At 36.0% G+C, this 11,984-nt stretch overlaps 2 protein-coding genes across 7 annotated transcripts in view; one reads left to right on the top strand and one right to left on the bottom strand.

The window, feature by feature from the left end:
* Nucleotides 1-1,865, bottom strand: part of LOC125029649 (FHF complex subunit HOOK interacting protein 1B-like) — a 24,021-nt gene extending 22,156 nt beyond the window's left edge. For 5 of the 6 annotated variants that reach the window (XM_047619653.1, XM_047619655.1, XM_047619656.1 and 2 more), the window contains exon 1: nucleotides 1,769-1,850. The gene's annotated coding sequence lies outside the window, so the exon portion shown is untranslated. Of the gene's footprint in view, nucleotides 1-1,768 lie in introns of all 6 variants that reach the window. The other variant, XM_047619654.1, reaches the window with a different exon arrangement.
* Nucleotides 1,866-2,146: 281 nt separating this feature from the next.
* LOC125029647 (zinc finger matrin-type protein 2-like) lies at nucleotides 2,147-8,776 on the top strand. Its single transcript, XM_047619652.1, has 6 exons — nucleotides 2,147-2,187; nucleotides 5,909-5,999; nucleotides 6,125-6,254; nucleotides 7,398-7,471; nucleotides 7,985-8,130; nucleotides 8,348-8,776. The coding sequence occupies exons 1-6, from the start codon at nucleotides 2,167-2,169 to the stop codon at nucleotides 8,495-8,497; spliced, it is 612 nt and encodes a 203-aa protein (XP_047475608.1). The 5' UTR covers nucleotides 2,147-2,166; the 3' UTR covers nucleotides 8,498-8,776.
* Nucleotides 8,777-11,984: the final 3,208 nt, after the last annotated feature.

Genomic DNA, 11,984 nt, shown 5'->3' with positions numbered 1-11,984 from the left:
AGGGCTCTATCAAGTGATGCAGTGGCTTTCATGCTCCATATCACAACAAAATCCAACATTGCAGTGGCCTTCACACTTTAAGTTCCAGAAAAAATCCAACAAACCGTCACCAAACACATTCTGGTAGGATGAAATTGGGACTGCTACCTCCTTTCATGATAACCTGCTAGAGAGGATTACAAGCTCTATCTTAACAGAATATACAAGATTTCCTGACCTTTAGCCGAGCATGAAGTGGGGAGGCCACAATGTTGTTTATGCATATAACCATAGACTTTGATAAGCAATGTGGGCTTACCTTTACTTTGACAGATTCGTTTTGCTTTTGGTATTCTTTACATACAATCACATTCTCAATCAGGTATATATCTAATCAGAAAAGTTCTGTATTATTGTTCTAAACACATTTGGTACTGATAAGACTGCTTGTGATATCTAGCCAATGGCTCCAAAAGAGTCAGTCTCAAGTTTACATCAGTATCAAGCAAATCAAGAATCTGATCCAACTTTAAGGAGTCCTATCCCAGTAACTCCCAGATAATGGTTATACAAATCCATGAGAGCCAGAGAACAGATGATTGCCATGGGGAGGTAAATTTTTATGGCTTCAGTGCTCTAGAAAGGGCCAACATATCTTCAATCGTCCTCCCACAATAATGAGCTTGAACTGGTTCCTGAATAAGATAACAAGCCAACTCATCATGACGGGTGCAGCTATAGGCATCATGACACACTAGTTGCACTACTCCTGGTCCAAACAGCAGGATGGCTGCCAGAAGTCACCAGAGTCAGTGATGCTGAGAGATTTCTGACACCGTCATTGAGGGGTTAATGCATGATATGCTTTACTATAGCAGCAGGAGACACCATAGGCATTGTGATCAATCAATGCTGTGCCACTAATTATCACCAATATCAGAAACTAAAAACACTAAATTTTGTCAGAATACATAAATCAGACAAAATATAAAAATTATTAGCGCTGGGAATGTGAACCTTTCCCTAATTCAAGAAAATAATTCCAAAGGTTTTAACTGACATTATATCTAAATCTAATATTCATTCAAAACATCAAAATAAAATTTCATTACCTTGTTTACATTTTTATTCCTTCCGAAATGCCTTAGGTCTCACACTGCATGTAATTAACGCTCAAACATTTAAACCTATCCAATTTAAACAAGAATAATAAATGACCTGTTAATCCTCAGCAAGAGAATAACTTTAGCAAAGAAATCCTAATGACACTTACTTCAGCCAAACACATATTTTTAAAGCTTACCTAAACCATTTATTTTAGGCACATTCTTTCGAATATTTGCACCGAAAATGCAAAGCCTGATAAACTTAATGAAATACAGTAACGCCAGCACTTGTTATTGAGTACCTGTCAATTAACCAAATCTGAAAATTGCGTTTCTTGGAATTTTTTCTTCGTGCCTCTCCAAAACCAAAGGAAAATCTATTTAAGTATATCGTAATATCCACTTTCATTCCTCTAGTAAAACCTCAAATCGCACCCTCACACTCGATCTGCGTATATCAACCCCAAATAACGCGGCCCCGGAAGGAAAGGATAAAGAATACCAATATCAACAGGAAGAAAACATTTTTTTAAGAGGCGAAAAAAATCAACAAGAAATCAGGGTCAAGAAACCTTCCCAACTCCAGCTCAATGCCCTCGTTCAAGGAGCTTTTTCGCGTGGATATACCCCTCTTAAACACCTGCCGGAATCATAGAGAGAGAAATGGAAAGTGAGGGACATACTTGAGAAAAATTAATCAAGTGACAGCTCTGATCTCGGTCACAACACAAACAAGTCAACCCACAACTGAGGCGATGGTTCTTTCCGGTATCCGCGATCATTTGTTTTTTCTGAGTATTTGATTTCGGAGTAGATTTGATAAGAGCGATTTAAGTATTTTGGACATTTTGTTAATATAATGTGGGTTATACTTGGTTTTGGGAGACTTGTGTGATATGAAATATTTGTAAGTTTGCGTATTTCTCCTTGTTTCTAATCCTTTCTAAAAATATATCAGAGTGAATTTCATTGTCCCATAGAATTATCTGATTTAGATCTGCTATATTTACGAACACTTTGATAAATTTCTATGTTAATAAATACTACACATAACTCACAACGTTTGTTTACATACACAGCAATGTCGGGCTCAGGATCAAGTGTGAGTGAATATGCCTTTTTAAACTCTTGAAACCCCAAATTTGTCGGTATATCTGAACTGTATGGAATTATAAACATACTTTGATATATTTTCTTATTACAAAAATAATTCCTGATCAAAGAAATAGAGAATATTGTCATATCCAGGGGTAGGACTGACATTTTCAGGAACAAGTAAAAAGACGTATTGGAAAGTTTCACGAAAAGAATTTTCTTTGTTATTTCCTCTCATGTGATAGCTTTGACTGTTTGACTGTGTATATTACTGTATTGGTTGATATTACCAAGAGCGATGTACGGAGATAGAGGGAAATTGACACTGTCATCTCATAGAGCATTAAAAAATAGAGTACTAAACAACACATATACAACTGCTCTGGACTCGTACTTGCCCCAAATGACGTAAATATGTTTCATATCAGGGCCCAGAGACTAAGTCAGCACTGTCACACAGCCAGAATTCTACCGAGAGCAATGCAGAATTGCAAATCTAACCATTCCTACCTTTTATCTATTCCTTAGGCATAGGAGACAAGCTAATCCTCAAATAACAAATACCTTGGTATTTGTTACCAAGAGCAATGCAAAATGCAAACCTAACTATTCCTACCTCTTATCTATTCCTTAGACATGGGGGGCAAGCCCCCCAGTACTCCCCCTTTATTAGTGCCTTGTGCCAACTTAAATTAAGAACTCTGGCTGTGTGAGGGTGTTGTGGACTTAGTCTCTGTGCGGTGATATGCAGCGGATATTTTCATCATTTTACTGTAAATATGAGGCTAGAGCAGCTGTACCTGTATTGTTTATTACTCCATTTCTTATGCTCTTTAAGTGTTCTTTTCCCTCTATCTCTGTGTATCAGTCACAGTAACATTAACTTAGATTAGAAAGATGAGTGAGTATTGCATATGCAACATAAAGTTTTCTTGAAACCTGAAGTACTATTCTTGTGGAAATGCAGTTGTGATTTTTTTTTTTTTTTTTTTTTCTCCTCCACTGTTCTATTGGTAAATATCCAGAATACCTCTCCATGACTAATAAAGAGGATAGGGATATCAATTGATTCCTCTCACTCTCTACTACCCATATTGGCTCTGATAGCAGGGAAGGGGATCACCAGACTGGAACTTTGTAGTGTTTCTGCACTGGCTGCACAGTTTTTCTATTTTCACTGTGTAGTTCTCCCTTTCTTATTTATTGGCCACACAAAGTTGTTGAAGTTCTTGTTTACCATGCAACGTGGATCACTTTATGAACTGAATGACTTAAAAGATTGATCAACTGGACAACCATATTGGGTTGTGCCATCAGTGACAACCCATTTTAATAGCATAGAAAGATGCATGAATTATGTATCATCCATCACAAACATTACATAATGCAAACCAATAGTCATTTATTGCATTTACACATAGATGGCTCAACAAGTGCTTAGTCACCAAAGAGTTAATTATTAATTATTATCTTTTTTCTTGATTTTTGAAAAGTTTGTTTTGTATTATTTCATTGTCTTTAATGTTACCAAGATTTAAAATAAAAACAAATAAAAATAATAATCATAATATCAAGAATAATAATAATAGTGATATCAATAGTATTAGATAGAAATAGCATTTTCCCGCAATTTGAAGGAATGGGAAGTCAGGAATGGTCACTATAGCTGGCTGAGAACATGTGGAGCCATCTGTATGTAACAAAATTCACAAAAAAATAGAGGTGACAGTATATACATCTGTAGTGATTGGGTTAATACTTGGAACTCTTTCTATCTCCCTGGCTGATTATCTTGTCTACGACAAGGATAAGTCAGACTGTGAAAATTACCTGCTTGCCTGTGTTGTTGACTATGATACAGTACCAGTACAGTGCTGCACTAGTCCTCCCAGAGGCCATTGTAAGTCTCACACCAATGTTATCAAGATTAGCTTCTGTAGACATGACCTCCCACAAAGTTTATATTGGTGGGGTGTCCTGCCCTGTCCAGTCATATCAACCCCATCCCCATCAGTATCAGAAACATTGGCATTTTGGCCACCCTGCCAAGCACTGTCACTCTACAACCAACTGCCCTCTATGTGCCCAACCTGGTCACGACCCCAGTATCTCTTTCATCTACCCCTTACTATCTTCCTCCCTCCCCCAGTCTAATTCTTTTTCCATTCTAAATCCAGATACTCAAATCTTTACCACTTCCCTGATGTTTACCCCTCCTTTTCACTTTACTTGTTGCACAATGCATCTTCTCCTACCATCTCTTTATCTCTCAGACCTCTCCACCCAACTCTCCTCCAGAAACTCTTGAGGAAATCAGAAACTTCTTAACCATCACCCTCTAAACTCAACTCTCATTCCCTCTGCATTCAAAGTAATTGGCAAAATCCTTCCTCCTCCTTCTCAAGTCCCCCCCCCTTCCCCTCTAAGTGGGCCATACCCTCTTCTTTCCCCATTATCCCTATTCCTCACACCTGGATGCTGAAGTAACTCCATTCTGTCACATTAATGTTCTACTTTGGATCCTTCACTTCCTGAGGTTCATCCTGATACTTTGCTTCCTTTCCCTGTTCTCATGTCTCATTTCCCAGATTCTTTTCCTCCTACTTATCTGACATCCATTTCTACCCATTTACCCCCTCCCCCTTTTACTAATCCTCACCTTACTCCATTTGCTCCCTCTCTTTTCCCTTTTCACTGCTACACTATCCTATAGTTGTATACACATTGTGTTCAAATCATTATCTCATTTTTGCCAAATACTTTACCATACTAAATTACCTTTGAATGTTATCTTTTTTAACAATTAACAATTAATCATTAACTATAGAAGATAATTTTCTTACATTTCTTTCTGTTGTTTCTATTTATTGTTTGCCTTGTAAGTGGCAGTTGGATGAAGCTTTACCTATACTCAAATAACCTTATTTGATTTGTGATGAAAGTTGCATAGGAGAGAGGTTTCTCAGATATCCTTGCTCTGTCATCACCATATATTGTTTGCTTTGTAAATGTAATATAGTCCTGCTTCCAGCTGGATTTTTTAAGTACATGTCTAGATAACCCCAGTCTATCAGGTATTTATTTGAAATGGTATTGGCATACAAACTTTCCATATTGATCAGACACATGCTGTTCTATGTATCTATCTATGCATCCTTTTTTTCTTTTTTTTACTCTTTACTTTTTATTTTTTACTTTCAGGAGACCTATATCTGTTAAGTTTTCAATGCAAAGTAAATAAAAATAGGCAAACACACATCACTGAAATATACTATAAAAATAGACATTAAAAGTAAAAAAAAGTGTGTAAACCAACAACAGAAGGAGGAAATTTGCAAGGAGAAAGGAGGAGAACTATGATAACAGTCACTTGCATGCCCCATAAACCTCAAAATGCGCTGAAATAAATGTGCCTAGATATATCTGATACAGTGATGTAAATCAGGAGTACAAGAAATTATGATGTGTTAGCAAAGCTGAATAAAAATAAGTAAATGCTTTATATCACCAAATAATTTTTTTTGGAAGCATCTTAATTTTTCTGCCATTATTGATTTTTAGAGTTAGTAAAATATTGATTTTACTTCTCACAAAAGACTATTATTGCATAGATCTTTTTGAAAATTGAAGATCTTTTTATTTTAAAAATACAGAGGAACCCCTCCTCCTCCATTAGAACTGATTTTATGCTTTCATATCTAATTAACAATTTCAATTTCTTCTTCTAGTCAGGGCCAGAATTCAGGAGGAAATGGGACCGAGATGAGTATGAATCTATTGCACAGCAGCGTATACGTGCTGAGCGGGATGCAGCTCAAGGTTAGAGAATGCAGTACAATCACTCATTACAGGTTCATTATATGTGACTATACTAAGTAATGTAAGTTTGCCATGTCTTTTTTATGTTAATCACCTGATGAATTAATCTGAAAATTTAATTTCAGCTCAAAAACAGAAGATTGTTCCCGTTAAGCGTGAGTTGCTAAAGCAGCGCGAGTACAAAGTGGACATTGACTCAAAGCTTGGCAAGAGTCAGGTCATCACTAAAACTACCCCAGCATCTCAATCAGGAGGGTAAGGCTTTTTTGCTATCATGAATATGCATTAACCTGGGAAAATGCAATGTTCATTTTTTATTTTTTTGTGAAATGTCTTTGCACATAGATGGCTCTGCTAGTGCTTAACCACAAAGGAGTCAATTAGTAGACCTTGTGACCTTACCTGATTTCACCTTTCCTTGGATTGATGGGAAAAACAGTTTTTTTATTAATGCTATGCATATCGATGGGGTTATATTTGTTGTAGACGTTATAATTACTATAATGTTATAGACATTAGTAGCAGCAATATAAGATAACGTAAAATATTTATGAGAATCAAGGAAAAGGGTAAACAGGCGAGACAGGCAGTACTTGTAATTGGCTCATTCGTGACTTTGCACAACTGTAGTTGTATAAAAACAATTAATAAAGTAAGCACAAAGTGGGTATGGCATATATGTACATGCCATGCCGTCAGATTTGGGTTAATACCCATAACATTATCTATCTCATGTGTTTTTTCATATAAAATATTCTTTTGGAGTTACTGCAATTTTATGTATTGTTTACATATGTGGATGAAGTGCATAAGAATATTCATCAATAGTATTTGCGTGTTATTTTTGAGACTATTATTTAGGTAATCATTGTAAACAAAAAATCATGTAATGAGTGATTGGTGGTTATAGTTCCAGTTCATGTATTTCTTTCTTAATTACCAGTAACCTCTATCTTTTGAGTGCATGTCTATGTTTGAGTGTATGTGTTTGTATGAATCAGTTTTTGCTTATAAAAAGTATATGAGAAATGTCCAAATAAGCAAAGGAAGCATTGATTTTGTAGTATCTGTAGTAATTGCCGTGTCTGCATTAAAATTTATTTATTGAAAGGCTGTTTGAAGAACTGAATGTCCAAATATTTCCAGTAGAACATATACTATGAAATAGCAAACTCTGAGAATTTGTATGGTGTTAAAAGAGTGCTTAGGAAAATGGGTATTGCATGTCTAAAATTCACAAATATTGGAAAGAAAGCTATTAACAGTATTCAGTATTTAATTATTCTTGTTAATGTATTCTGTGGTTAGAGTAAGGGTAACCAAAAGTGAAGAATAAAGTTATTGGGAAGTGGAGTGGAGTTTTACTTTTTTTTTAATATATTGTTTGATTTTTTTCAGGTATTATTGCAATGTGTGTGATTGTGTTGTGAAGGATTCTATTAACTTCCTAGACCACATCAATGGCAAAAAACGTGAGTAAATTGTATTAAGAGTTGTCAAATTTGCTTCTTAACTGAGTACATACTGCTCAGAGTACCATAAATTTTTAGTGTTGCAGTAGGTTGATCTTTACTTGTCCAAAACCTCAGTTCCTGTTTTGGTTATATCCTGGCAGCTACTACATGAAATTCCTCCATAGGATGATTAAGTTCTTCAGCATTTATCATTGTTATTTTTAATGTTTCTCAGTTTTTTACACTGATTAATATTAAGTTTTATTTTTACTTACAACAGTTAAACAAGTGAATTTTTGTTTGTGGGTTGTCATAGTCACATTAAACAATAAAGTCTAGCAGACAGAAATGGTAGTAGTATAATGTTGAATGATAAATAGATAAGATGGTATTCCATATAATGTTCTTGCTATATATGATTATCTTTGGTTCAGAAATATTAGCCACAAGCAGCAGAAAATTTTCCACAATGTAGTATGTTATTGAACATGCCTGGAGACTTTTCATTTCTATATTCTAATATAATTACAGATCAAAGAAATCTTGGAATGTCCATGAGAGTTGAACGATCCTCTCTGGACCAAGTGAAAAAACGTTTTGATGTAAATAAGAAAAAGCTAGAAGAAAAGAAGAAAGACTATGATGTAGAACAGAGAATGCAGGAATTAAAGGAAGAGGTAAAGATTTTAGGTTTATTTGTTAGATTTTGTAATTTATGTTAATAATGTACTGTAAATGTAATTTGTATTTTGCAATTATAGTAAAGGTAAAAAATATATGATGCCATACTACATTTATAGTATATATTTATATATAAATAAATGATAAAGACTGGATGCTTTTATCAGTATGTATATATATTGTATTTTATTTATTCAAATCTCTTTCCTTCAGGAGGAAAAGCTTAAAGAATATCGACGTGAGAAGCGCAAGGAGCGGAAACGTAAGGCAGATTCCTCTATAGATGAGGACCAAGGATCAACCATGGACCCAGAAATGGCAAAAATAATGGGTTTCTCTTCCTTTACATCATTTAAGAAATGATATTATCTTTATATTTATTTTCTATATTCAAGTACTGTTTATAATTGCTGCAAAGTCAATATATACTATTAATATGACTTTATTGTAAGATGAAGTTTTCCATTATTTTTATGTTAACTGTTAGTTATGCAATTACACTTCTCCAAGAAGTGATAACCTTAACAAGTCATTCTAATATGAAGGCAGATGGTGATTATTGTTCCATTTGTTTTTTTCTTTTCTTTTCTTTTTGTCCTGTATTATTTTATTTTATAGGAATAAATATCTTTTATGAGCAAACTCCACTATCAATTACCTGTTATAAAAAAAATATATGTATAGTTTGCTGTAAGGGTGTTATTAAATACAAAATAGCTGAATTATTGTTAGATTTATGTGGCCCTGAAATTAATGTAGCATTTATTCTCAATACCTTAGGAATATTTAATGTATACAGAGTACTTTCCATACTTGTGTCATAAAATCCTTTTATTAATGAAACATTTTCCTCTGGCAATAATTTCCAATTTTTGTGTTCAAATAACTATACATGAGGTACTAATTTCCTATCATTTTTACAATATAAGAGTATGCAGATATCTCTCATCTTTGGTTCACCATATTGTTCTATAATTTTTCCATTATGCTCAATATGCCTAGCTTCCCAGAGACTTGCTTTGAATTTTACAAAGATAGGTCCATTCATGGAGTAGGACATGCAGAAAACAGTAACTTAATGTTGTGAATGTTTAGCCTGTTAACCCAGTTGGCATTCATTGTTATTGTTTCTTATTACAATTAGTACTGTTAGGAACATAATAAAACTAATAACAGTAACAATACCTGGCTACAACCAGGTATAATGGTTAATGCTTTAAATAAGTAAATGTGCTTGACATCAAAGGTCATACAGCACTGGTAAAATAGTGTGGTGAAAGGAGTTCATTACTAGTATTAAAAGACATAGATAGTATAGTAGTGAAAGGGGTCAAAAGAGGGAGACTAAATGGGGTTGGGGATTGATAGAAGAGGGAAGGATTAAGGACAAAGGGTGATTAGATCAAATGGTGGGTATTTATGCATCTGAGGAAGGAGAATGGGAATGGAAAAGTGGAGGACTCCATGAGGATGTCCAATAGGTTGGCAGGCCAGGGAAGAGAGGAAAAGTGAGGGCACAGGTTTCAGTAAAGCAAGGGCAGGATAGTAAGATGTGTGGGACTGAGAGAGGAACATTGCATGAGGAGCATAGAGGTGGGTTGGAGCATAACATGAGGTATGAATGTGTGAGCTGGTGTGACCTATTCGTAAAAGGGCAAGGGCAGTTTCCAAGCATCTGTTATGGTATAGTGTTGTTCAAGGAGAGATGCAAGGTTTTATGTTTTGTAGTTTACTGGTGGTCAGACCTGACCAGAAAGATTGCCAATGGTTATAAAGGAGAGTTTTGAAGCATCTGCTTTTTCATTTTTGCTGGGTATCCAGCCAAATTTAAATGTTTTCTGCCATGTAGACATATAAAACAGCTAATCCTGTATTTTATGGACAAAGTGTATGAGTGATATTGAGTTGCATGAGTTAGTGAAGATGGAGAAGAATGAGGAAGAGATGGAAAACATGTATTGTAAAGTGAAGAGGATAGCATATAGTTTTGTTGTAAGGACACTTGATTCAGGAGGAAGGGGAAAGTTGTATGTATGAGAAGGAAAGACTACAGTGAAACCAGTACCCGAGGTGGATTTGGAGCCATCTGTATAGACACTGGTACTGGAGGAGTGATATATGCAAGAAAATGTGTGAGGAGGATAGAAGGTGGGATGTTTGATTTAAGTGGGTCAGGGAAAGTTAAAGATCAACTACAGAAAGAAAGTATTAGTCAGAGAAGGAAAGTCTGGACAGAAAGAGAAAAGGTTCAGAGTTGAGGAATGGGTTAATGGGAAAGCAAAGTGTCCATATGAACAAGGAAGGGGTTGGTAAACAGGGAAAGAAGGTATGAAGAAAGGACTGAGGGTCAGTTAGCTTAGAGAGAGAGAACTAATGAAAACAAGGATAGCTTCTTAGAGACAAAAGAACACGAAGTCGAGAAAGGCCTGATTCAGTATTGAGGCTCTCAACTGAAGAGGATCAAAAGGCACCTAGGGCTAAACGAAGACCACACTGGTAGATTGTGTCAAGTTGAGTGAGAAGAGAGGCAGAGGCAGAAGAATATATGTATACGGCAGCCATAATCAAATGTGGAGAGAATTATGGTAATATGGAGATGGAGGAGTGTTTTACGGTCTGAACCCTAGGCTACCTGAGAGAGTATCTGTAAGAGTCAGAGTCGAGAGGGAACTTTTTCTTTACAGAGAGGATATGATCTTGCCTAAAAGTTTGGAGTCAAGAATAACCAAAAGGAACATGCCTGATGGTTGGCATTGGATGGGAGCATCATAATGGAAGGGTGGGGGTTGTGAGTCTATATTTGAACAAGGAAAAAGGATGAGGTTGGTAGCCCAAGAAGAAATTGATGTTATTGCCAACTGGAGAAGCTGTTACAGGGCTGGTATGGAAGGACCAGAGGCAAAGATGGCTAGATCATCTACATATAGGGATTACTGGATTCCTGGTGGTAGAGGTGAAAGTAATCTGTTTACAGCAATGAGAAATAACTTGGTGCCTTATGGGACACCTTCGAATTGTGGGAAGAAGAGGGAGTGGAAGTGGCAAATCTGACACGGAAGATGCGATCAGAAAGAAAGGACTTTATGAAAATGCCCATGTTTCTGCGTATGTCATTGGAAGATAGTTGTTGAAGGGCATGGTGCCACCATGTGCTATCATATGCCTTTTCTAGACTGAAAAAGACAACAAATGCTTATGTGATGTGTATTTTGAAATATGCAGGAGGATCAGCTGTGCTTCTGCCGTGACAAAATCCAAACCGATTTGGAGAGATAAGATTGCATTCGAGGTACCCCATTAGCCATATGTTTACAATCCTTTCTAGTAATTTACCTAAGCAGCTTGTGAGTGCTATGAGACAGCAGTCTTGTGGAAGGACTTGTTTGGTTTTAAGAAATGTAGTATAAGGGCTTCATGCCACTTGGGTGGAAAGTTTCTGGTAATGTGTACCATCTGGGCATAGGAGATTTCTGAAGGAGAAAAAGGTGCATTATAAGATTTTGTAGAGGAGAGGGAGATGGGAGTGCACTCTTTGTCTGATTTTATGAAAGGGAAGAGGAGAAAGGTGAGAGCTGCTACTGACTTGGCTAAAATAGGCACCAAGTTCAGTAGCCACTTGAAGAAGGTCATAGATGAGGCTATTGTTGATATGGAGGACTGGGGCAGGATGAGGAGAATGTTTTCCTGATAGTTTATGAATCTGCCACCAAACTTTAGAGACTGGTCTAGATGATCTTTTGGGCAATACATAATTTTGCCAGCTGTTTGTCATGGAGTTACGGATTGTATGGGTTAATACCTATTTAAATTATATGATGGCTGTTAACTGACTGGGGGTGCCTCTCTTGTA

This window comes from Penaeus chinensis, chromosome 10 (assembly GCF_019202785.1).
Source record: "Penaeus chinensis breed Huanghai No. 1 chromosome 10, ASM1920278v2, whole genome shotgun sequence".
NCBI classification, from domain to species: Eukaryota; Metazoa; Arthropoda; class Malacostraca; order Decapoda; family Penaeidae; genus Penaeus; species Penaeus chinensis.
This window is presented reverse-complemented; position numbering and strand designations above follow the sequence as displayed.